Below are 27,406 nucleotides of genomic sequence, written 5' to 3' on the forward strand. Positions count from 1 at the left end.
TGTATTAATATCAGAAAATTATGGTAAAATTTTCTACAATTTATATATAAAATCCTGTTTGTACATATCTTTAGGCCAGAGAAGTTTTATTCAGTTTGCGCCGGTGGAATTTTTTTAATCTGCTCAAATGTGTATATTGAAATGCACTTGAAAATTAATTGCGGTCTCGTGCCAGCAAAGAGTGGAGACGATGTTATCCATGATGAAAAAGAAAATCTCATAAACAGTATTATGCTGTTTTAATTTATCGTCAATGAATAATTTGACAATATTAAGATGTTCTTATGTCAAATATGCATCAAAATTTGACCTATAACAAAAATACCGGACTTTGATTTTGGTACGGGTTGCACATTTTAGACCTTTTTGGAAGCAAAAAAATCGAATAAAATCAAGTTTTTCGAAAACAAAATAATAAAAGCAATTAATTCTAGCCTAACCATCATGTCATTTGTTACATATGTACTAACTTTGTTACGTTAGTACCAAGTAAAAATGAAGAAATTGGCAAAGTGGAAAAGTTGATACGGGTACGAATACAGGTTACACATTTTAGACCTTAATGTTTTACTGTAAGTATTTCTTTTATTTTTATGCTCATTTTTTTTTCAACAATAGTGATTTGGAATAATTTTTCTCACTATTTTGCTTTTTTAATTGGAACTTAAAATGTGCTGTTGACATTTACTATAAAAAACATAAAAAAAAGAGAGTACCTTCTCATTAGACAGATTACGTAAATATTTGACCGGAAATGTACATTGCGCATGTTTTACAAATTTTTTAGCTTTCCTCGCAACTGCTGTGTCGCAGGGATAAAACCAAGTTATTTGGGACAGCAGAACATTTTACAATGTCTTACAGAGATCTTAGAAGTAAATGATAGTGCTTTTGATTCCATTATCTTTATAAAATGCGTCAAATGTTTACATTCTTGGCTAAGTATCGATGTTTCAGAGTTTACTTACTGCTTACAGTTAAACTATTGACTTATAAGTATTAATTATTATATAGTATTACTATAAAAGAGTTAAGCTCACGGTGCTCGCTGATTTAGGCAATGCCTAACCCATATTATATTGTCACCCTTGTAAATCCTCACTTAAATTTTATTCTGTGTAGGCCATAGCTTATACTTGAATTTACCTCAGCCTGTTTTCAGTTTTTTAAATTATCTCGTAAATTACTCTTAAGTTCATTTATAAAATTTGCCATTTTATTCATATCGTTCTGTACTACAACTCTCATACAATTATTTCTCCTTCTTACCTCCGAAATCGAAATATTTCCATATTTATTTTTTGTACGAGAATTTTGCACTGAACATATTGTTTATCCGCCATCTTGTATATCTTACAATTGAAGAGCTGAAGTACTATGATTTCCCACCATATTTCTGCTCTTTACCTTCAGTGAAAGAAAAAATCTTGATGTGTGAATGAAAATGTTACAACTGGTAACTAATATGAGACTTACCACATTATAGTATTGAATTGGCAGGGAACCAGAAATATGGCGGGAAAATCATGGTATTGCAGCTCTTCAATTGTGAGGTAATAGGGAATATTTCAATATTTGCGCTTATATCAACAATTAAATAGTATATCTACATCAATCATTATCGCCATCATGGTTAATAACTTTATAGCACTTCGCAATACTTTATATATTTTATCCCTTAAGGGCATCCCTAGCAACATCCATTTCTGTTTTGGCCCGTCAGATCAATCTATACAGATACCGAAAATATTACAGTTCTCCATGGATGGTGCAAATATTTTACACATATCAAGTGACGTAAACAAAATTTTTACGACAGCTGCAAATTCCAAACAAGAAAATGATTGCCTTTCCTATCTTAGAAAAACTATGCTTCAATTTGGTTAATATAATCGAATTAAATATATTTTACAAGGCAGGTTAGATTCTCGACAACAGCAACAGTTGAACAGTGAAGATTCACGTACATCCATGTGTTTCCCGAACTCTTTAAAAAACTATCATATTCCCTTATTCCTTCTTTTAATTAGTAAAAAAAATAGAGAAAGACTCGAAATCTATCAGAAAAGATGAATTTATTTTTACTGAAACCTAATCTGAACCTATGTACTTTTATTTGTTTGGTTTAAGCAAGCGATGAATTTTCTCCGTAAGGACAGTTACTTTTAATTTGTTACTTCCGGGATATGACTTTTTTTCTGTTAGTATATTGGGGAACCTTAAGGGAAATTCAGATAGTACATGTAATAACAGTAGTGCTTACACCGCTTCGTGCTCACTGTAATACAATAGCGAGTTCAACGTGCACAAGAGTTGTCCTGTCAATAATGACACAGATTAAAGATTGAATATAATGAACATGAGTAGGGTCCTCACTAGGATTTTTACACTGTTTGTTTTACTCATTTTGAAATTATTGGTCACAATTTTTCATCAAAATTCAAAGACTTCATAACTTAATTTTTTTTTTTTGTAAAAAAATCTTATGATGAACATCTGTGTACAACAACTTCATAAACTTCCGGTTGTCAACAACCAGAGTTTTCCCACAATTTTTAGGATAGTTTTTATGATTTTTTTTATAAATTACAGCTGATATTATGAGGACATGTACCAGGTTGTTTGAACTTGGTGTGTCTGGCAAGCTTTTCTGTATGAATTCACACTTGTCATTTTGCTCTGAATGACTCCTGTAGTCCTGAGATTTGTCTTTGTCATCATGAAACAGTGTTATTTAAAACTGTGACTTCATTAATCTTTAACTGGAAGGAGAATTCAGTAAGAAAACAATGGGGAAAATATATTATTTGGCAAAGGCTCCCACAAGTGTAAATACATCTATTTCAGAGAGCATGACTTGACTCACAAAATTATTCCTCTCTGCTATTTAGCCGAACCGGTTTTGTCACTGACTTGTCACAGAGCTGTGTAGGGTTTTGATCCTTGGTGGCGGAGGTATAATTCGGTGAGTCAGATCATATGCTCCGGTTACATTTGGCACCAGACTAAAAAAAACATGGAGTTTGTGTAGCTAGTGAGCTAGTTTTTAAAAGTCATTCATGTTACAAAGACTTTTGAGGTTGGTGAAGAATGGCAGGATGGCCTAACTGCGTTGTAGTAGGAAGTTAGATTTAAATCATGAAATAGCAAGTTAATTGACTTTGCTGAAGGATTAATTCTTCAGCCGAATCAGTTTGTCACTTTCTTATCACTGTGCAGTCTAGGGTTTGATCCTCGATCGTGGAGTATATTTTTTAGTCAAATTATGCTCTCCCGTTTCAATTCTATAGAATTGATATAAAGAAGAGTAATTTTTCTTTTTACCTGTTATGAATGATTAAGTTCACTCATTCATGTGTAACCTTCATGGACTGTATTTCTTCATGATCTCAAAAAAACATTTCTTGCAATGTGGCTTACTGAAACAATTTATAAAACAAGGGCCACTTTGATTCTGGTCAAATTCTTATATTTGTCGAAATCAAAATTCAGAGCTGTATCAAGCTCAAATGATGTGCCATACTTTTTTAGCTGTTCAGGGTTGGACTTCTGCAAGCTTGGCCCTGCAAATTTTTTATTAGAATTAACGTTTCGTAAAAATCATCATAGCAAATAGGCATACATGGACAAGGTGTAAAAAAAACACAAAAATTTTGGCATTTCTTTCTTCTAATTTTTTTCACAATTTCAATTAACCACCTGGGTAGTCTCAAGGTAATATGCTTGCCTTGAGACTTGGAGGTTGTTGGTTCAATCCCTGCCAAGTCATACCAAAGGCATAGTTATTAAAATTGGTAGTCACTGCTTTTCCACCACACACACTTTATTTAGGAGATAGAGGGACAACTAGTTGGTTTGGAGTCAGAGTATTCTGTCCAAGTGGACTGACATGCTTATCTACAAGCTGTTGCTTCTTTGAACTAATACAATTAAGATTTCACTCAGCAATGCATGTCAAACTAGTATAAAGTAGGGTCTGTTTGATTGATCTAAAGTTCTTGTCCTGAAATGGATGAAATTTCTGCCATAGGACATTATGCCAGAACCAGTTAATAAAAATTTCACTTCTTAAAGTTTGAAAGTACTTTACTTAGGAAATAAGCGAGATAAGCTGACAAGAAATCTTAGTTCAGCAGAACATCTGGATAGGATGTTTACTTTATAACCATTATTTTAACCACATTTCTACGTATAAGGTTTTTTTTTTTTTTTTAGATATTTAAACCAAGTCAATTTCATATGTGAAACTGTATGATTGAATATAAATATTTCAATTAAAATTGCATCTTAAGCTTAAATCTTTTGCATAAAACAAACTTAGACTACATGCAGGTTCAATCACACAATTCATGGATTGTACCTAGTATTCATTTTTTCTTATAGATTTTACTGAAATGATGAGAGCCCTAGGCTATCCAAGGTTGATCTCGATGGAGAACTTTAGAAATCCTAATTTCCCTTTGGTTGCTGAGGTCTTGAAGTGGCTTGTGAAACGGTATTTATTTATATTTCTCCAATCATTTTTAAACTATTAAATAAATGACTTTTTTAAAAAAAAAAAGTCGGGATTTGATAAGTTTTTCTTTCTTATTTTCTTTCATCATCAAGTGTAATGTTCATTTGAAATCAATTCCCTACTACTAACAGTGATATAATCTACAATTAAAATGTTTCCTTGTAGTTTTATTCAAATCCATTTTTAGAGTTGTAAGCAATGCAATATTAATTGACCAATTGTTTTTTACTAAGATATGACCCATCAGCTGATGTTCAGAGTGACACAGATACAGAACAAGACAGAGTCATTTTTATTAAAACTATAGCAGAATTCATGGTGAGAATTAGGAAAGGAAAACATATAACATATTTGCTCAATTCATTTTAATTTACGCTATTAAGATTGTATCATACAAATTAAGATTGGTTTTGCTTTCCTGTAAAAGTTGAATATATATATGAAGTCCTACATGCCATTGTTTTACATTTTTTTTAGGAGGATCTGTATTTTAATTAAGATTTTTTTCTACTCTATCATATCATTGAACTATATATAATTCAATTTGTGTCTGTTTTAGGCCACCAAAGCTCACATTAAGCTGAACACAAAGAAACTTTACCAGTCTGATGGTTATGCTGTGAAGGAACTCCTGAAAGTGACATCAGTTCTGTATAATGCTATGAAAACTAACACAGCTACCCAGTCTGACAATAGTGATGATACTGATGTCTCAGCTTTATCTTTTGATATAACATCAAGGGTAGATATTTACAAATACTTAGGCCTCAGTTTTTCAATTTGTTGGTTTACGGATCCGTCAACCCATTTTTTCTAGCTAGGAGTATAAAAATAAAATTGAGATTTCATTTATACAATTATTATTTCTACTGCCACCGACTCCAAAAACAAATTGGCAAGTGCAAAATTTTAACACATACTTTTTCAAGTAAAGTATAAAGTTACCGACAATCAGCTTGACAAAGCAAAGTTAGTGAGAAGATCAAACGAAAAATTAAAATAAAATCTGGGAATAATAAAACAACATATTTAATCCAAAATGAAATTCACCACTTCAATAAAATCATGTTTATGGGTTTTGTTAGTTTCGAAAACAAGTTAATGCTAACTAGAGATGATAAAATCAAAATACCACCTAACTACCAGTATATCATACTGTGAAGAAGGCTATAGATACAAAAATAGAGGAAACTATGGTAACATTGTTTAAGTACATGTATTTCACATTGAATTTATTGGACACTTAAAAAAAATGGAATGAGAATTGTGTTTATAAATGATATGTAGGTACATACTATAGTAGATTAGAACCCAACTTCTAAACTATGTCAGCTTAAAAAATGGAGTCTTTGAAAATAAAAAAAAAAATGTTTATATTTTTAATATATATAGTAGATATGTATTTCTGGTTCCCAATTTTTTTTTAAATTTTCCCACCAACCGACCTAATTTCATCCAGTCAAAAATCCTTAAACCAACAAAATAATAAAACTGTGGCCTTAGGATATGTCAATGATAAGTATTTAGTTTTGCATATAAGTAATGGCAGAGAAACAACCATAGTAAAACATTAAATTAACACTTTAATTACAAGGTACAAAGGATAACAAACTCAGTAATGTAATATCAAGCAACTTGAATAAACCATAGGGATATTGTTCAATTGATGTAAATTTTAAAAGGTACCATAGGAAGATCCAAGTGGAGCCTTTCCCCTACCCCTATCAAATTGCAAAATTTATGAAAATAACATATTTATGTGTGTAAATATAGGCATTAAAATGCATTGAGGATTTTTATGTTGGTACCCTGGTTGCCTCCCTTTGTTGGTACCCTGGCTGCCCCTCTTTGGTGATTATCTCATTATGTTTAACCCCAAAGCAGCACCATTTCAGCCATATCCAGCCCATGAACATAAATTTGTTGACAAAATTAACATAAAATGATGACGAAATGAAAAATGGGATTGAACACTGGAATAATAGGGATAACGAATTTCCATTGCCCCTGGAATAAGGGATAGATGGGTAGGGGCAAACAATCCCTTAGCCACTCAAGGCAAACCTTAGGCTCCTACTCAGTCGAATACCACAGCAGGTTTCTACCTTACCTGGTGCCCCACTATGGTTTGCAGTCAGGTTTTCAGTATTATGGCCTAGCGACCCCAGCATGTAGCATGCCAGAGGTACCCCATTCCTACACCTGGGCACACAACCCAGTCACTCTGTGGGCAGAGTACCCTAGCCTCCTGCCAGTGTTTTGAGCATTTTTTATTTGCCTTTTACCACAAGCTTAGTGCTGCTGCAGGCTTATTCTTTTGACACCATGACAGGCACAGGGCAGGTGATCCTCTGGATCAACCATTGGGTACTTTTAGTAAATCAAACTAACAGGCTTCACTTCTTCATGTACAAGAATATGTTATCAGAGATCTCTCTGTACTGCATGTACAAGGATTTGTTATCAGAGATCTCTCTGTACTACATGTGCAAGGATTTCTTATCAGAGATCTCTCTGTACTACATGTACAAGGACATGTTATCAGAGATCTCTCAGTACTACATGTATAAGGATATGTTATCTCTCTGAAACTAATCAGTATTTTAAATTTGTCAAGAAATATAGTATTATTTATGGAAAGTTGGAGTTTTTGTGAAGAATACAGCCAATATGTTAAGAATATTCTGGTGTGTGAGTGTAGGATTGGTCAAAATTCTGATTTATTTTGGTATTGTTTTTTAGATAGGAGATTTGAAAGAAGCAAGAAGATTGGCATCAGAAATCACATCAAAAGGATCAACTTTGTATGATTTACTTGGGAGAGAAGTAGATCTGAGGGTAGGTCCATAAGATTCCTTATTTACTTGGTAGAGAAGTAGACCTGAGGGTAGGTCCATAAGATTCCTTATTTGAGAGACAGATCTAAGGGCAGGTACATAAGATACCTTATTTTATTGATGAATCACTTTTCATACACAAATAAAAACAGATTTTCTTGTGACAACTTGTAGAGTGGGGATATTTAGTGATAGGGGTTTTATTCCTTCAGCCTGTATTTTATTCCTTCCTTTTCACAGAGGGGGGTCCATCTTATCTGTTACTTCTTCAACACCGCCGAATAGAATTAAATGAAACTCTGACTTAATCTTTATTACATATTCTCTTTGTGCACCTACTATTTTAGATTTTGATCCAAATTAATTTTGGGTTTCATATTGCAAAACATGGATTTCATTATCAAATGTGTGAGTGAGGGGTATCAAGTAAGTCAGCATCACAGTTTTTCTAGTTACTTTTGTTTCATGACCTTTCAGATGATGACTTTAATGACATTTTGTGATCTCTGAAAGTATTTACTAATTTAGATTTATATTTTACATTGGTGCATTTGTTTCATTTTACCATATGATCTGTTCTTTTTTCCTTTTAGCAAATCAGGTTAATTTGCATTGCCTGGCATGGTACTGTTATTAAAGTCAATTGGTCCATACTACATGATTCAAAGAATTCCAAACAAAATAACATTTTTTTAATTACAAATTAATAACCTAACTTTGGACTGTAATCCATTAGAGATATAATTATTAGGAATATTTCTTATTTTATATGAAATAACCTGGTGAAGCAGTTTATAAAATCATATCAGGATAATTCATATAAAGTCTTCATTCCTTTTTTATCAGATCTTTTGCACATGAAATAACTAACATAGTTATAAAATCAGTCTTATTGTAAATCCATGTTTTCGTTTCATTATGGTTTTGTTTTTGAATAAAATCTGTACTTTTCCAGGAACAAAGATCTGTTGTAATTGCCAAGTCTCTTGAAATTAATGAAGTAGAACGGGGAATGACAGAGTCTATTAGAGCTGTAGAGGTATTACATTTCATCTTCAATTTAAAGACGTCATCATTTTACAATTCAAAGCAACAGTAGATTAAAATTCTTTACCAATAAGAGATGATATATTTGTCAGTTAATAGCACTGTTAACTACCATCCATATGTAGTCATTAACTGGAATGCAATAAAGTTTTCCATCTGATATTTTTTATTCAAATAATTCATTCAACAAATTTAACTTTTTTGCTATTGGTAGTCATTCTATTTTTCTATGAAGGTTTTTTATGACTTGCTTTAGTCATGTGATGCTAATTATGTTTCAATAGGGAGAAATAAAGAAAACAATGATGATGTTAGACAATGTAGCTTCTGATGAAGCTAATCTGGAAGCCAAAATTGAAAAGAAGAAAAATGAGTTGGAAAGAAACAACAAAAGATTACAGACTCTACAAAGTGTCAGGTAATTTGTGAACAGAGTTCAGTCACTTCCAACAAATGAACTTAATGAAAAAGAAATTTGAAAAATATGTATGATCTTGAACTTGGCCGTAAATTTAGCAACTTTTAAGACCATTGGTATGGACAGCTCACAGATATACGTTAAAAAACATGGCCCTTGTTACTAGAAATAGAGCATAGGGGTCAAAATACAGTTTTTTTTGCAAATAACTCAAAAACCATTGAATTAAGCAAATTTCTGATGGAGGGTAATATTGTTCCCCATTAGAAGGTGGAACTGCTGAAATTTCCAAATAATTTTTTGTTTTTCATGTTTACAACTTTGAAAACTTTTTTTCTCTGAAACCATGCAACAAAATTTAAGGAAAGTTGACATAATTGTTTTTGAAGATATCCTGCACAAATCGATTATTTAAAATTTTTCATCAGTCAAAAAACATGGTCGTTGTTACTAAAAATTGAACTTAGTGGTCAAAATGCTTTTTTTTTTTTGCCTTTTTTTCCTCATCTGTAGAAGAATAATGAAGATGAAAGCTAGTTATAAGATAAACATGATATTCTTAGTTGACTGTCAGTATTGCAACTTTTTGAGCAGCCATTTTGCAACTATTTTCACCAGTTGCTCAGATTCCAATCATTTTTGGTTTAATAAGGGTACATGGTATTCTTAGTTGAAAGGTCATGATGAAAGTTTGTTCTTGGATGCCATTTTTCCACTAATTTTTATACTTGCTTTGATTTCAACAATATCTGGTCTATGTAGTAAACATGGTCTCCTGATTAAAATGTTGTATAGTGGGCTAATGTCCCCTCAGACCCAGTGGATTAACTGGGCATAGAGGGATCTCGGCTCAAATTTTTCAAGAGATTCTAAAACACTGAAGGCATCTCCAACATTTTAAAGTGCATTAGGTACTCATTTGAACTAACATCATTTATCAATAAATGCTCTTTTTCAGCAATTTTTTGTCAAACATGGTAACAAATCATGTTACCTTTACTTACTTAGTCAATAGGGCATGGTTTGCCAGGTGAACGATTCAGTCTTTTCGAGAGCTCTTGTTTGTGATCAGGTCTTCCAATTGTAATAGTTGACCTCCAATTGTGATATATGTCTTTCCTTCTCATTCATAAAAAGGACCTCCAATTGTGGTGAATCTTAAAATCTGAAATCAGGATTATACACTTACCTATGTTTTCCTTTTTTTTTTAGACCAGCTTACATGGATGAATATGAAAAACTTGAAGAAGATCTTCAGAAACTGTATGAAACATATGTACAAAAGTTCAGAAATTTGTCATTTTTGGAATCTCAGTTGGAGGAATATTACAGATCTGAACAGGACAAGTTTGAGGTCAGTGTAATTGTAGTAATTGTATACAAGATTTCATTTTTTCACAGATGCTTAAAAGCAAGAATAATGATAGTTGTGAAACCATTTTTATAAAATGATTTATCAGGTAGTTTTCATAGAATTAAACACCATGAAAATGATTCATAAAATGTTATTGAATATGCTTTTGATGCAAAACTCATAAGGACAATAAACCATCTTTAAAGTTTGTATAAGCACAAAATCTACTTATTAAAACATTTCCTGTTAATGTAATTAAATACTTTCAGTCTGCTTCTTGAATATTATTAAATGCTGAAGAACTTAATCTTAATATAATCATTTTAATTTGACTAATTTGCCAAAAAAAAAGACTGTTTAAGTGGTTTTAGGTCAGTGTGTTTGCCTTAAATGCAAGAACTCATCGGCTCTATCCCTGGCTGAGTCATACTAAAGTATTAAAAATTTGTAGTCACTGTTGCTCTGCTAAACACATTCCATAAAGAAGATAGAGTCAGAAAATGTGTCTGAATGGGGTGACATACCTACCTGCAGACTGTTGCTTCTATGAGCCAGTGCATTAATACTCCTGCACAGTGTGTCAGTTCAGTACTAAGCAGGGTCCGTTTGATTGAAAAAACCTCATTCTGAAATGCATGAAATATTTCTTACAAGATTTTCATAAATCAATCAATCAATCAGTCCATGCAGTTAGATATTTTATTCTTCCCTTAACATTTAACAGTCATTGAATAATGATTATCCATAACAGATAGAAGCCTATGATCACTATATTGTATCATAAGGTTCCATACTAGAGATGATTATTGGGATGGTTACCATATCTATTAAGGAATTAGGGTCTATAAGGGTCCAAAAACAAACCTTTATCTGGTTTTAGGGCATTACTTTGAGTAAAGTGTAATAAAATTGTACCACAAGGTGCTATAACACCAAAGGATGGCTGGGATTGATTATTGGGTTGTGGCTTAAACTGTTAAGGAATTTGGGCCTTATGAAAACAGAATAAGCTTTATCGATATCCTTACTAAAATTAATGGATCATTTTTGAAACAATAGCACAAGATGCATACCACCAAAGGAAGGCTGGGTTTGATCTTCAGAGTTGTGACTTCAACTTAACGAATAAGAGGCCATTTTGATTCTGATCAAAATCTTATCCCATGGCAAAGATTTAATTGTGATCCAGATTCAGAGTTACATCAAGCTTGAATCCAATGCCCATACTTGACTCAGCTGTAAGGGTTGTATCAAGCTGTGTTCAGCAATGCATTCTATTGTTCTGCATGATCAATTGATATGGCTACCAGATTACTCATTCTACAACACACATTTTAAATTTTGTGTGTCTTTTACTTAAAATGTTGGTTATATCATCAGTACATGGTATATTGATAGTGTTTTATTAATAGGAGACAGAAGAAAAATTAAAACAAATGGCTGAGAGACTGAAGAATGAAGAAAAGCTTCACCATAAACTCAATGCGGATGATGATGTTGTTGGTTAGTTCCTTTGTATTTTACATTTCATCCACTTGAGATTGTTTAATATCAAGAATTTTTAGCACAAGTCTTGTGGAATGTTTTAAAATTGAAAATTTAACCATCGAGAGTTAAGACATGTAATATGATTCAAAATATGGATAAGATCCTGTTTTCAATACAGTATATAGTGTTAGGGGTGTCCATCCATCCTTCTTTCCTTCTTTCCATTACAGGGGTACCCATCTCATATCCGTTACTCCTCCCACACCACTGAATGGAATTGAATGAAACTTTCACATTATCTTTATGACATGTTCCAATTGTGTACCTCTTATTTTAGAATTTGATCCAAATCAATTTGGGGAAGGGGGGTTCATATAGCAAAACATTGACTTTGTCATCTGTTAATATAGTGACATGGGTGGACCCATCTCTTATACATTACTCCTCCCACACCACTAATTGAAAATATATGAAATTTTTACAGATCTTAATAACATGTTCCTATTGTGCACTTCCTATTTTAGATTTTGATCAAAATCAATTTGGGGGTTTCACATAGCAAACCATGGACTTCGTCATTTGTGAATATGGGGACATAGGGGGACCCTTCTCTTATCTGTTGCACCTTTCATTTTAGATTTTGATCCAAATCAAAATGAATGTTAAAAGGTACATGTTATCGAATTGGGGAGTTGGAGGCATCAAGTTACTGAGCATTGCTGTCAGTTTTTCTGGTTTTAATGATTTTTTATATTCATATGTTGCAACCTAAAAAAATGTGCTCTTTGTGCTCTAAGTCATACAAATGACATATAAATATGCTGAGAATGAATTATAAGACTTCAGTGGTCAGTACAGCACTACATTAATTTCTTTTTGTTTAGTAGATGATAGTGAAGAAAGTGAAGATGATGAATTGGATGATGATGATGATGATGACGATGATGATGATAGACAGATGAGACCAAGACCAGATGGTAAATATTTTATGCCTGTTTAGTTAATTTTAAACCTCAAATTATGTAGATTTGTTTTCTTTATTTTATCAATTGCAGATTATGAAACACAAGTGAAATCCATGTTTTGTTTCCTTAAGCTTTATTTTTCACACAATTTTCTAGGTACAATTGTATAAAACCCTTCATCATCTTTACTTCTAATGAATTGGGTTAATATGTTGTTTTAGAGTCTAACATTTGTTTTTCAAATGTTAAAAGAGAAAAAATGGCCCTTTTTATTTTATATTGGAAAAGAACATGACAAAATAAAGATATTTTGTATCAAATTTATTTTTGATAAAAAAAACTTATCTCTGGAGAGTTTACCATGGAATTATGAACAAGATTGTCAAAAACTTACAAGTGTCTAACTTTTATGTGAAGTGCTGTCACGTCCAGTTTTTCCTTTAATTACATTTTTATACTGATATGTTTAAGGTCTTTACTATTTTGGCGAAAAATAAAAATAAATCACTAGGCCAATTAGAAAATAAACGGCTAGATTTTTTGTTCCTAAATATATCCATTCCTTATTTTTATACATAAATTTGTAGTGATACATTGTTTTTTTTATGTCATCACTGACGTAGACACATTTGGTTTTCTGTCTGTAATTGTTCACATGGTCCCATACACAAAAGGAAGATAAGGATTGATTTTTGGGGTTATAGCCCTACCCATTGAGGAATAAGGGACCAAAGATCAACACTTTTCTGTTTCCCATGTAATAAATTGAAAATAGGTATAAAATAATCTCTATGAAATTGTACCACAAGGTTCTATACCACACACGGAAACTAATGATTGATTTTGGGGTTATGACCTTACTGTTAAGGAATTAGGGTCAGAACAAGTGTTTTATTTTACTTAATGGAAGTTGTATATTTCATGACCAACTTCAATGGAGGTTAAATGGAAGACTTGAACTATTGAGATGTTTTAATAGACTCTTACTGTGTATTTTGGACCTTTTTCAATTGCTTATGGTTTCGACTCTGCAGTCATATGAATTGATGCCCCTTGGTTTCTTTTATTCTCTTTTTATTTCTGAAATTTATACTTTTATGCAGTATATACATAGTGTTACTGTATTAGTTCACTTCCAGCTGTATAGACATGGTTTTCATTAACAAATATGTTTAGCCGTTCAAATTTGATAAAAAACGGTTTGCACTCACTCCAACAGTTAACTTGGCCTGAAAGTGAATTTTGTTCTAACGTGTTACTATTTATAGACAAGAAAGGGAAAAAGTTAAATCTAGATCAAAGAAAAGGTATTGAGTGTGTCACATGAATGTCACATGAATGTCACATGCAGGATTAATATATCTGGTTCACCATTGTTGTGTCTCTTTGTGCAGCACATTTATTTACTTGTTTACACAGTTTATGTCATGAGTTTAGCATAATTGTTGTATTCAATTTAAATTTTCTAATTATTCATATCTTTTTGCTTTCCCGTATTCCTCTCTGTTACATAAATATTATTGGATATTTTTAGATTTCATTTTGAAAACAAAATCATTGCTTATTCTCATAAATGAGATGTTAGTAGGAAAAAAATCACTTTTACAGGCATTATTCTGCTTAAAGATTTTGTACTATGCATTATGTACATGTATGATAACTATTTGTTTTGAAGGTTTTGATGTAATGGAGGATCCAGGTATTTTATAATCACTATATAGTAACCTTGTTGTATAGATATAAGTTGCCAAGTGTCTGGCTATTTTCATATATTTCTTAAAATTCTCCATTTATTACTTGAATTTCTTATTCAAAGGGTATAATTTTTGTAGCTTAGCTTCAGAATTTTATTTATGCAGAAATGTGCTTTCAACTAAAAACTTTTAGTGTTGACAAACATTTTGACTATTTATCAGTCCTATATGTCTTGAATTGTCCGCCTTAATAATTCAAGGAATATGGCTCCTTTTTGAGTAAAATTAATGATTTCCATTATATCAAGATGTATAAAACTATCTATTTAAGTGTGGTCAATGTAGGAGGTTGAATAATCTGTTTGGTATCATAAACATGGAAAGAACTTTATCTGAATGTTGCATTTAACCCTCCTTTTGATTCTACGCGTATTTGAAACCAGAAAAAATTTGAAAACTTGGTCTTTTGACATCTAATATAGTTTAACTACATAATTAAAGTAAAATAATCAGTTTAATGTGTTTTTCAGTACAACATAGTTATATTTTATTTTGTTCCCTCCCTCCAAAGAAAAAAAGGGGTTTCAGGGGCAAATAGTTTTACTGCTGCTGTAACATTAATATTTGTTCCATGGATTTCCATCAGCTAAAACTTGAGATTCCTTTGTGATTTAAATTTGAATTAGGTGGGAAAGTTGATGGATGTGTGAAACTTATTTTTGTCCTGCACCCAATGCCTTTTTACATGGTGCCTCTCTAAATTTGATTGTACATATGTTGTAAACTTCTTATCAGCAAGGACTTGGAAGGGTTTGAAATTTGGTCTGATGCTTTAGTATGATTAATTGTATGGTATGTACAACTTACATCTCTGCTTAGGATTCACTTCCTGTTACTGATGGTTTATAAGGATGGTTTGGGATCTTTTTTTCTCTTATTTTGATATATGATAATTAGTGGAAACAGGTTTTTGTAAAAGTAGTTTTAAACTTAAGGAAATATCTTCATTTTTTTTTACTTGACAAAGTGTAGATAGATAAACCTCAAAAGAAAGTAGTTCTCCTTTATGACATTGTATATACTAGGTTATCTGCTAGATAGTCTGCAGTTATTACTTGTATTGTTAGTATTTCTTATGTTTAATACAAATAAATGTTTATTATAAGGAATATGTTCTCATTGAAAATAAATGAAGAATATGGACTGTCAGGGAAAAAGTTCCTCTTTTAAAACTTTTTTATCATCGTTTATCTACAGTATCAGATTTCTGAAAACTACATGAGAAAGTTGTCAGTTCTTGAAAAATATAGATTGCAGTTAACACCCCTTTATGTTACAACCAGTGTTGGTCAGATTTTAAAGTAAATGTTAAAGTTATCACATTTACTACATGTATATAAATGTGTATTTTCAGCTGCTGCTGGAGAAAGAAAACAGAGAGTTGTTGGTAACATGATGGGAAATATAAGTGAGGAGGTTTGTATTTATTCATAAATAAGCTTCAACCAGTGGGTTAAATCTAAAATTAAACTATTGAGAGTGGAGAAATCTTGGAATACCCAAGAGCATTGAAGGAGAATCTGTCTCTCCCTTGAAATCTATAGAAAACTCCAAAATGTAATTTCAATTACTGCCAGGCGGTAAAAAATTCACATGCATTTTTAATCACCGGCTGAGAATGGGAGGAAACAAAAAATAACCACTTATAACATATGACTGACAGTTTACAATCACCTATACTCGACATTTTACTAAACAATCTGCGTAGGGCTAACAAATGTAGGCAATGAATGATGGGTAGTAATTGTTTGTATATGATAAATTGAGAAATATAATAAGTTATAGTGGTATTCAATCTCATCCTTTCATTTTTCATACAAAAATACTCATTTACGCATATTTTAATTAATCGGAAAATGTGAAATAAATTTATGAAGAAACAGAAATATCAGTAATTAACCTTAGTAATTGCGATCCTGCATTCCAGTTATGTATGTTAACCATGAATCTAAAATGTATGTTTTTTTGTTTTTTTTTTAATGACAACCTGAAACCAATGAGCATCTTATCCAAATCATTAAACCAAAACAAATATACTGAAATATTATAATTGGAAAAAAACAAGAACCAATTAAATAAAACAGTAAAGAGACAATGTGATAGAAATAGCCAATCACTAAGAACTGAAATGAATAAAAGATAGATTACCGGAATACTCAGAAAAGAAAAAAGATTGTGAACTCAACATAAATAAGTTTTTCTTAAGTAATAGTCTTTGTAAGAATCATGCAAATTTTTATTTTTGTTAATAAGTTGCATTATAGGTTTATATAATGAAATTTATAATTATTGATTCCCATCCGTCTGCTCTTAGGATATAATCCACATTGTAAATCCAACAGTTTCTATTGTATTTACAGTTATCCCGTAATTTTGAATTCTACATTGCATTATGTATAATTTTGATCTCGTAAGAACAAGGGTCATATGAAAAGCTGCATGTTAATTTCTGTTTACTATAACATTTTAAACAAAATATTAAAACAATAAAAATATGTAGGCTCTCCAACCATGAATCACATTTTGCATGATTCTTATCTGGAGAGCTACTTTAATAAATATAATTAGGGCCCCGTCTTATGCAGGTCGCCCTATGGTGATCAGTCTGTCTGTAACAAATTCATGTCTGCTCTATATCTAGAGAACCTTTATGATTTCATACTTTATACATAACATGTATATTAACCAACACTAGAGGGTGTGTCATAATGCATGTACAACTTCCTAGGTCAAAGGTGAAGGTAAAAAAAACTTTGGTTTCAGTTGACAACCCCATGTCCTGTGGTAAAGATAGTGTCCGCTCTATATCTTGAGTACCATTATGATTTCAAAGTTTATACTTGACACGTATATCAACCAACACCAGAGGGTGTGTCATAATGTATGTGCAACTTGCTAGGTCAAAGGTCAAGGTCAAAAACTTTGGTTTCAGTTGACAATCCCATGTCCTATGGTTAAGGTTGTGTCTGCTCTATATCTTGAGAACCATTATGATTTCAAAGTTTATACTTGACACGTATATTAACCAACACCAGTGGGTATGTAATAATAACTTCAAATAATGCTTCATATCAGCTTATTTACCACATGTGATAGACAGCGGGGTCCACAGAGATGGCTCCCATCTTTATGATATCTTAACCTAATAAAGTCCTATGATCATTTTTTTAATTTAATCAGTCTTTGCATTTTATTCATTAATTTTATTTTGATAGGAGAGTTCAGATGATGATGATGATGATGATGATTCAGAAATTGATCTGGAAGGAGATGATCAGGATGATGATAGTGATGATGTTGTAGCACCACCTAATGCTCGTAAACGACAACAGTTAGATGATAGTGACAATGATTTCTGAACTGAAGAATAAAAAAAATATTTATATTTTACAAAATGAAAACAAATTATGTTTTTTTTTCAACAGAAGCTGAATATAATAAATTAGAAGGTTACCAGACTACTCTTTAAACAAATGTTAGTTTTATAATTTGATTATAATACAGTAACCAAGAATAACACAGGTTCAAATTAGAATTGTTAGTTACTTTATAGTGTTAAAAATAGAGAGATAAAAATTATTAAGTCAATCGCTTAATCATTAATGAAATCATTCAAACAAACAATTGAAAAGTTATAGTTTTTTTTTTTTGTAATTTATTTGTTGACTGTATAAAAAATATCTGAAACAACTTTCATACTTTATATAAGAAAAAAGAAACAAAATGATCTTTTTGTTCAATAATGAATTATCTGAAAAACTTATACAAGATCTGAAAAAAATACATTGTAGCTTACAATTATCTGAAAGAGTTGCAACATAGTTCACAATTATTTAAAAGACTTGCTGCATAGCCCTCAATTGTCTGAAAGACTTGCTGCATAGCCCTCAATTGTCTGAAAGACTTGCTGCATAGCCCACAATTGTCTAATCATACCCGTAACTGTTTACCTGATAAAAGTTGCCGGCACACCCTGGACTGTTGACCTAATATAAGTTGCAAGCCCTACCCTGGTCTGTTTACCTAATATATGTTGCATGTTCTTCCCTGGACTGTTTACCTGGTAAAAGTTGCAAGCCCTACCCTGGACTGTTTACCTAATATATGTTGCATGTTCTTCCCTGGACTGTTTACCTGGTATAAGTTGCATGTTCTACCCTGCACTGTTTACCTGGTATAAGTTGCATGTTCTACCCTGGACTGTTTACCTAATATAAGTTGCAAGCCCTACCTGGTATGTTCTACCCTGGACTGTTTACCTGGTATAAGTTGCAAGCCCTACCTTGGTCTGTTTACCTGGTATAAGTTACATGTTCTACCCTGGACTGTTTTCCTGATATACGTTGCAAGCCCTACCCTAGTCTGTTTACCTGGTATAAGTTGCAAGCCCTACCCTGGTCTGTTTACCTAATATAAGTTGCATGTTCTACCCTGGAGTGTTTACCTGATATAAGTTGCATGTTCTACCCTGGACTGTTTACCTGATATAAGTTGCAAGCCCTACCCTGGTCTGTTTATCTGGTATAAGTTGCAAGCCCTACCCTGGTCTGTTTACCTGGTATAAGTTGCATGTTCTACCCTGGACTGTTTACCTGATATAAGTTGCAAGCCCTACCTTGGTCTGTTTACCTGATATTAATTGCAAGCCCTACCCTGGTCTGTTTACCTGATATTAGTTGCATGTCCTACCCTGGACTGTTTACCTGGTGTTAATGGTCTTTCCAACAACCTATTTAAGGTCACCATAAGTTTGCTTTATGTTTAAAAGTAATTATTGAAGAAAAGGAGCTGCCACAATGTATTTGTCTTTCTTGTAAGTGCAACAGTTTTATAAAGTTTATATCTCTGCCTGCAAAAGGAGTTCATCTTTTTAGGATTATTCAGTGGGTGTAAGTGGAACTTAAATTGGGTTGAATGATGTTTTAGAAGCAAGAGAATGATTGCCATGTGCTTATATTAATGTCAAATAAATAGGCCACATTGGCGGAAATCGCTGACACTCCCAATGCGTAGATGTTTATACCATGCTCCATGAAGTGGTAAGGTATTATATGATACCCTCTGAAAAATGTATAACTAGAATTAATGTTTATTAGGAGCCATAGATGCGTCTACTTTTATTGTTTTGGTTTTGTCAAGTATCCCCAACATAGGGGATCAAATGCTTAAAAATGGAAATTTTAGATTGTTTCAGCTGGTCAGTCATACAACAAAACATGATTTTCTAACAAAAGCTGATACCAAATCATTGAGTGAAACAAGCCCTTTGCCTTTGAAACAGGCTTCAAGATTAATGAAATTTTTGATAGACTAATAAATTTTAAAGCGAGTGACTGGTACATACACAAATTGAATTACAAATAAGGAAAAAAACTTCGCCGGCTTATGTTCGGCCTTCAAGTATGTTTCGTGCATATTCAAATTAGATATTGTATTATCAAGATAACAGTTTTTATGACAATATATAAAAAGCATATTAAACAGTAACATGTATCTACCTCGTCATTGGATTATTATTGAAAAAAATTTTCCAGGTCGAAATGTATGACCCTTATTTTAAGATAAACTTTAAAAAAAAACTTAAAATTTATTTTAAAAAATAGTTAGCAAAATCGGGTAAAGGTGCAATATTGTGATTTTGAGGGACGCGTTTCAGGGAAGACCTGAATGACTTGTAGGAAGTATAGTGGCATTGCATGTTTGGTGTCGAGTGTGTATAAACTCTAAACTGCCTAGTAAAAAATGGAGGGCGAATATAGCATTCTCATTGTTTGTTAAAAAGAGTCATTTTGAATTGAAATTTGTTTTTGTGTTCAGGAAACGTATGTATCACCCCGTTCCATGAAATGAAGAAAATGTAATGAAAGATCTATTGAGGTATAAATCTTTACTAAGAGTAAGAGAACCATAATTCTAGCGGAAATCAAACGAATTTGGTCCAGGGACAAAGACAAAACATGGTAGGGTAAGCGTCCTCTGCTTTTCTTTTAACATCGTCGAGTTGCTCATGAAAAGTTTAAGTCCGGGGTAGACGAAAGAGGGAATGAAAACTTTGACACGTTGAACAAATCAGTTTTCATGGTGCAGATGGATAAACCGTAGGTACACGAGTTCATATGACGACCATAAAAATTTTGTAGTGATGACTTCAATCTTCTAGCAATATAACCCTGTTCCAGAAGCCTGATTGTACGATACAAAAATTCTGCGTAATTACGGCAAGCTTTGGCATAACGTATGAGTGATATGAAAACTCCATATACAGGTGCTGAAGGGATGTTGCCACTGATAAAAGAAAAGTTGACAATACGGAATGAAAACTTATCACATTTGTCGTATAGTTTGGTCAATAGTTTTTCTTTACCATCGACCTCTTAAGGCACCAACCAGCTTTATACTTGGAAAATTTAATATAGATATCAAAGGAGGGCACATAAAAGTAAAGATTCAGTTCAAACAGATATTTTATTCTTGTTAAGACTAAATAAAATGAATTAGTAGATTTGCATCCCCTACCGCCCCTAAAAAATGACAATCCTTAAAAAAAAACTGGGACAAGAATTTCAAAATCGGGATTTTTGTCCACGTCAGTTTCTTGTATTTAGGCCTTATAAAATACAAATCTTTCAATTCTTGTTGACCAAAGTAATGTATCTTCTCTCAAACTAATGTGGCTATGGATTTAGAACATATCTATACACCAAATAGCTAAAATTAGGCTAGCAAACATTTGGTAAGGAGTAAAAAAAAATAAATAAAATCCTGCCAACCACCCCATACTGTTGATGAGAGTTGGATGAAATTTACTTGGCCTAAACAAGACAATGCCTTGTCTGTAGCCAGGAATTGGACAAGGAGCTGCTTCTTTTTTTTTTATAAAACATAACAAAGCACGAGAAAGTCTGAGACTCGTGCAGACCATGAAGCTTCCCCTGCGATAGGGTAACAAAAGCTTGTTTGGCTTTAGGAAGTCTTGCCTTGATGTCCTCATCGGCGACTCCATTCTTTGAGACGACACTGCCAAGGTATGTGAAGATGTTAACGTCTTCAATGGAATCACCATTTAGCATGGTGGCTAATGTGTTATGTGTGCTAACTCTGAGTTACTTGGTTTTATTGGTGTTATTTCTCTAAAACAGTTGATTTGGCTGTTTCGAATAAGGCCGATGTCTTCAGTTGTATGTGCTGGAATTGTTGGAACAGAAGGCTCACATCATCTGCAAAGTCAATGTCTTGCTTTGTAGTGAGTGACCATTGGGTTCCTCTAGGTAGTGACAGCAGTGTTTTCATAATCCAGTCTATGGCTACTGAGAAGGTCAGGGGTGACAGGAGACAACCTTGGCGTACTCCTGTTTGTACATTGAAGAATGGTGAGAGTGTGGAATTGTGGATGACTTGCCTTTTTGGTGTTTTTGTACAGTCCTTGGATAATCTTTACTATTTAACAAGGATTCCATAGTGTCTTAGTACATATTAAGTGTATTTCTATCAACTATGTCGTCCTTTTTGAAGTGCACGAAGTTGATGTAGAGGGATGACTGCTATTCTGTGGACTAAGTAATTTGGTCAGTACATGATCGACTACATCGTAATCCTGCTTGCTCATCACGGAGGTTTGTATCTATTGCTGCATTGATTCACTCCAGAATGACTTGCTAGGACTTTACTTGCACGTTAAAGAACCCTTCTTTGGTATTCTACCGGAGTAGGAACCATTTGGCTACGCCAAAGAAGTCTAAATTGTCCAACCCTACCCACCTCTCCCAATTTCAAGTGGCAATAACAATTTGTTGACCCCATTATCCTTGTGTCCCGTTCCATTTTTAATTTCAGCATCATTTCATGTTCATCGCCTGGATATAACTTAAATATTGTTTTACACCCCAACAATCGACCAATCAATCAAGATGCTATAAGTGAATTCTGGGTTGATCTTCAAGAACTCAGATGGAGTCTGGTCCGGTCCTGTGGCTTCTCCAGTCCTGAATCTCCATAGAGCTTTTATGATTTCATCCTTCATGATTGGGCCAATATCAACATCAAGTTCTTCTCCAGGTGGTAGATCAGGAGCATCTCGTATATCTTTTTCATTTAAAAGTGGTCCATCTAGATTTGTTATCACATTGCCATTTTGTCTATCACTGGTTTGGATTTCTTGGTCTTTCTACCTGCCAGTTGGCATGTGGTATTGTACACAGTCTTGGTGTCATTTCTGACCATTGCATTCTTTGGTTTTGAAGCGAGCTTGTTGATGTAGGTTCTTTTATCCTGTTTGGTCTTTCTCTTTCTCAACTATTTTTCTTTTTCAATCCCGTCTTGACTTGATCAAGTTGTGTCTTAACAGACCTACGCTTCATAGTTGTCTCGATTGTATCGTCAGATAACCATATCTTGTATTCCTCCTTTTGAAAATCTAAGTTCTTCTTGGCATGTGGTATTATATGTGGATTTTACTCTCTCTTCCGTTGTTTGTTTACTGCGCCCCTTCCTTATGCTGTGCTTTCTGCTTCTAATCTGATATTTCTATTTTCCCTGGCTATCTTGATCTTAAATTTAGCCACCACAAGTTGATGACCGAATGCTATATCAGCACCTCGATAAGCTCTAACTTCTCTCATGCTCTCTCAATCTCCTGGCGACTGTAATGTGCTCTATCTGGTTTCTAGTTTTCATGTCTAGAGATACTCACCCAGGTTGTTTATATCCTTGTGAGGGAACGTTGTACTTCCTATGACCAGATCGTTGTGGGAGCATAAATCTGCAAAGAGTTCTCCATTTTCGTTGAATTGATTGTTACCAATTCGCCCCGTGCAGGTCCGAGTGTTAAAAGAATAGGCCTGCAGCAGCGCTAAGCTTGTCGTAAAAGGCGACTAAACAGTGCTCAGAAACCTAGCCGGGGGCTAGGCGCTCTGCCCACAGAGCAACTGGGATGTGTGCCCCAGGTGGTGGAATGGGGTACCCCTGGCGTGTTACATGCTGGGGTTGTCAGGCTATAATACGGAAAACCTGACCGCAAACCATAGTGGTGCACCGTGTTGGGAAAGATGCCACGTTCCTCGCACGTTAAAGAACCCTGCTGTGGTATTCGATAGGAGTAGGAACCTTTGCGCTCCGCCACAGGAGGCTAAATTGCCCGACCTTACCCATCCCCCCTTTTTGCAGTGGCAATCAAAATTTGTCGACCCTATTATCCTTGTGACCCATCCTTTTTTTTCATTTCATGTTCATTGTCTGAATATAGCTGAAATATTGCTGCTCGGACGTTAAACCCCAACAAACAAACAAACAAACTTCCTTCCCTATAATGAGTTCTCTACCTGTGTTATCTTTTCCGACTTAGGCATTCATGTCACCCATTACTATCAAGATGCCCCGTGATATTCTATCTAGGGCAGTTTGGAGCTGGTTGTAAAACTTCTCTTTATCTGATTTCACTTCTACGTTGGTAGGAGCGTAGCATTGAGTGACTGTTACTTTTTATATCTTTGACATAAATCTTGCCACGACAATTCTTTCACTCACAGGATTCCATTCGATGAGTGCTGATTTGGCCTTCTTGTTGAGTAAGATTCCCACTCCTTGTTGATGGTTACCATCCTCGTTTCGTGGTCTAGGGGACAGTAGAGTTTGTCCTGGAGATAGTATGACCGTTCCAGATGATTCCATCTAACTTCGTCCCAAGGTTGTAGCTCTCCATTTCTCTTATAGCGTGGTCAGCTATTCCGATTTGGTATAATGTCCGCACGTTCCAGCTTGCAATCCTTGAGGCGGTCTTAAGGGAAAAAGGTTTCATCGGCGGTTGAAAAATTATAGTTAAGTAAAATCGAATGTATTTTGTAATACATATACACATATCACAAGTATATTTCACGAATGTTGCATTGGCTTCCGATCATATCATGGAATATTAATTAGTTTCCTAAAAAAGATAGTTATGTAAAAGATACAAATTTAAAGAACGGTATATACAGGTAATGATTTTATCTAAAACAGATAAAAAGTGCTATGAAGTAATATTTATAGTTGAACTGTTCATGAAAGACGTGCATTATTAAGGTTCGACAAGAGTCTGCTTTAGTGGTCGTTTAAATAATTGAGATCATTCAAGGTCACCAAGACCAGTGCTTTCGTAACAAATACGAGATAGCGTGTAATGTCGGATAGTATTTTGTTACAAATTTTAATAACTTTGTATTATTTTTTTTTTAATTGACCAAGTCTGAGAGCACACGCTCTGCTAGTAGGCAGAACAGGCAGTATATTTTTCAGTCGAGTAGCTTTTTAATGAATACAATTGTTGATATGTATTAGGCACATTGGACTGCTATTAAGTCTTAGGTGTTTTAAGGTTTCAACTCTGTTCCGTTAGGATTTGCACTTTCTCTAAGAAATTTACTGAGGACTTAAAGAGCATATAATTAAATTAGCTGACCAAAAGACCCATTAAAGACAATAAAGCCATCATCTCGGAACTAATTATGTTGTGCTTGTTTGGGAACTTTTCAACCATAAAGTTAATAAGTTCTTAGGCTTGTATGTCGCATATGTCAGGGCTACAGACTGTCCCCATTTCACATCATAGTAAGAACTTATTCTAATAGACTACAATGTAATTCTAATATTAGAAGTAAGTTCTCATTGTGCATAGTCTTTTTTTTTTCACTTCAAAGTAAACGTTTTCAGCCGCCTTAATCAGTTCATTACTGAACATACTAGTATACATGATTGTCATGCCATAAGTACATATGATATTTGTTGTTATTTAGAAAATATTAATATAAAAAAAAGTATCTGAATATCGATATCTATTTAGTTGATCATTATAACTTCGTGAATTTTGCGACTATAAACCGTAAAATGTTGATATTAAAGACATTGTTACAAACTTCTTCAAACATGTTGAATGGCAGTTTATGATACATTCACTATATGTACATGAGATTCCGCTCCTCCTCTTTTCTTTTTTTCTGATTTTTTTCTCCCTAAACTTTTTTTTTAATGAAAAACAGAATACAACTTTATTTTTTTTACCAATTTGGAACTTCATTTATTTTTTTCTTGCCATAGCAAAAATATTTTATAATTTTTTCTTTAAAGTGAAATTAATATATATTTTACACCCCCTCCCTTAATATAAAAATGGTCGTTGCCTAGGTGTTGGTTAAGGTATGAAGCTGATGTGTATATAATCGATGATAAAGATAATTTTCTTATATAGAAAGTAACTTTGTCATCACCTACAGTGAAGAAGGATAATCAATAATGGCATGCTTGGTAAGCGATTTTGGGTACATCCTAGCTGTTTCGTAGGACTTAGCCGTTTTCACTCTATGTAATAACGGAGAAAGTTTTGTCACAAAAATTTAGGCTCCCAATGAATGAATTGATTTCAATTGTTGCATGACTTCATAGATGGGATAAAAGTTGTTAGCAAATTTGGATGCTGTCAGATGTCGATTTTCTGTACGAGTTGGGTATATCTAACACGACAATGTTTGTTTTTGTTTTATATTCGAGTTTCAATCTGTTTTTTTTTTATTGTGGTGACTCTTAATTTCACGTATTACGTTGATTGGTCGATCATTCTCTATTACGTGACAGGGGCGGACACACACACTTTGAAATGGAGGGTGCTAACCGGGGTTCCTCAGAAAAAGGGGGTGCTTGAATATTGTTTGTCAATTTTACACATTAAAATGACAAGTGTTCCAATTAAAAGGAGGGGGTACCAACCCCTCGCACCTTCCCCTTGGAGCAGCCACTGCGTACTGTATCTGTATCACAATGTATTAACTAGCCGGGATAGAAACGATAATTTTTGTTCAATCGGAGACTACTTTTTAGCAAGACCAGCGTTGTTAGTGAGATCATCCTATAAATACGTCAATTGGCTGGAATTAAGCCACAAATCATAAGGCTATTACGATCCTGGTACATTTATTTACTTTAGCCTCTCGTCATCCGCTTTATATATATTTAATCCGCTGCTAACAATAATTACAGAGGATCTAATATGTCCACTGTTGTTAAAGAGCGTGTCAACTTTTATGTCCGGTTAACCGCGAATATCCTATCTGATTTTTTAAAATGAAAGAATGTACATATCCTCTAGTTGCAAAATGAGAAAAAAAAAACAAAACAAAACAAAACAAAAGCGTCAGATGTTTAAAAGGTACTCAATATTAGGTACAGTATTGTACATACTAATTCTTATGACAGGAGATGTTCCAAGTTACCAACAAGCACTAAATCATATGTACACTCTTTATTTTATGTCGAGTGAATAACAACATCAACCTGAGTAAACTTCATGCATGTATCTCAATTTTATATTCAATTTTATGGCAAATATTTGAATAGAGTAGATTGTGGAACTCCACCAGTATAATGAAAACTGCTTAAAATGGGTATAAAGTACTAAACGATAACACATGGGATGTCTTAGAACAAAGTATGATAAATCTTGATGAAAAGTTTTTAATATATATATATATATATATATATATATATATATATTAAAAACCATAATGGACTTTGGTAGAGACAAACTGTTTTATGCTGTTTTGTGTTTAGATTTTCTTTATTTTTCTCTCTCTAGAAAAATTAAATGATTTAAAAGCACAGGTCACCAATCATGATATCGAGATAAAATTCTGAGCCTTAATGGTAGAGATTTGTTTTACTACTTTCTATACAAATTATGTAGGACAATTTTCATCCTTTGTGAACAATTTTAAAATAATCCATTGAAAAGAATTTATTTAAATTTGTAAAAAAGAATATCTACATATCCATTTTCTTTCATTAGGGATCATCGATTTTTGTTTTTGTATATATATTCTTTCATTTAGGATCATCGATTTTTGTTTTTGTATATATAAACTAAGTCAACATTCTCCCGCCAATTATCCCTCATAAAATAGGCGTTAATATTATACAATGTGTATTTTCGTATCAACAATTTTTTTTAAGATAACCTGAAACAGGGACTATACGATACCGACAGCAAGGTGTACCTGCATGAAAA

The 27,406-nt window shown here is 33.3% G+C and overlaps 1 protein-coding gene across 6 annotated transcripts; it reads left to right on the forward strand.

Annotated features, from left to right (window-relative positions):
- Positions 1 to 731: 731 nt before the first annotated feature.
- LOC148618449 (intraflagellar transport protein 38-like) lies at positions 732 to 17,837 on the forward strand. Of its 6 annotated transcripts, none has more exons than XM_088577399.1 (13): positions 732 to 875; positions 4,384 to 4,495; positions 4,750 to 4,834; positions 5,076 to 5,258; positions 7,259 to 7,354; positions 8,309 to 8,392; positions 8,685 to 8,818; positions 10,031 to 10,172; positions 11,585 to 11,675; positions 12,545 to 12,637; positions 13,894 to 13,932; positions 15,734 to 15,795; positions 17,595 to 17,837. In XM_088577399.1, the coding sequence occupies exons 1-13, from the start codon at positions 854 to 856 to the stop codon at positions 17,736 to 17,738; spliced, it is 1,287 nt and encodes a 428-aa protein (XP_088433525.1). In that variant the 5' UTR covers positions 732 to 853; the 3' UTR covers positions 17,739 to 17,837. The 6 variants fall into 6 exon arrangements, with proteins under 6 accessions (XP_088433525.1, XP_088433527.1, XP_088433526.1 ...); XM_088577401.1 differs by lacking the exon at positions 13,894 to 13,932 and adding an exon at positions 14,301 to 14,324; XM_088577400.1 differs by having other exon boundaries at positions 12,548 to 12,637.
- The last annotated feature ends 9,569 nt before the right edge of the window (positions 17,838 to 27,406 follow it).

Source organism: Perna viridis, chromosome 4, assembly GCF_037379345.1.
Source record: "Perna viridis isolate PV_CMFRI_1.1 ecotype Kerala chromosome 4, ASM3737934v1, whole genome shotgun sequence".
Taxonomy (NCBI): Eukaryota; Metazoa; Mollusca; class Bivalvia; order Mytilida; family Mytilidae; genus Perna; species Perna viridis.

Excerpts from the sequence above, each read along its gene's own strand:
- LOC148618449 (XM_088577399.1), top strand. The coding sequence starts at position 854 with ATGTCTTACAGAGATCTTAGAA. Across the intron at positions 7,355-8,308 it reads GGAGAGAAGTAGATCTGAGG|GAACAAAGATCTGTTGTAAT; the intron begins GTAGGTCCATAA and ends GTACTTTTCCAG. Across the intron at positions 12,638-13,893 it reads GATGAGACCAAGACCAGATG|ACAAGAAAGGGAAAAAGTTA; the intron begins GTAAATATTTTA and ends TACTATTTATAG.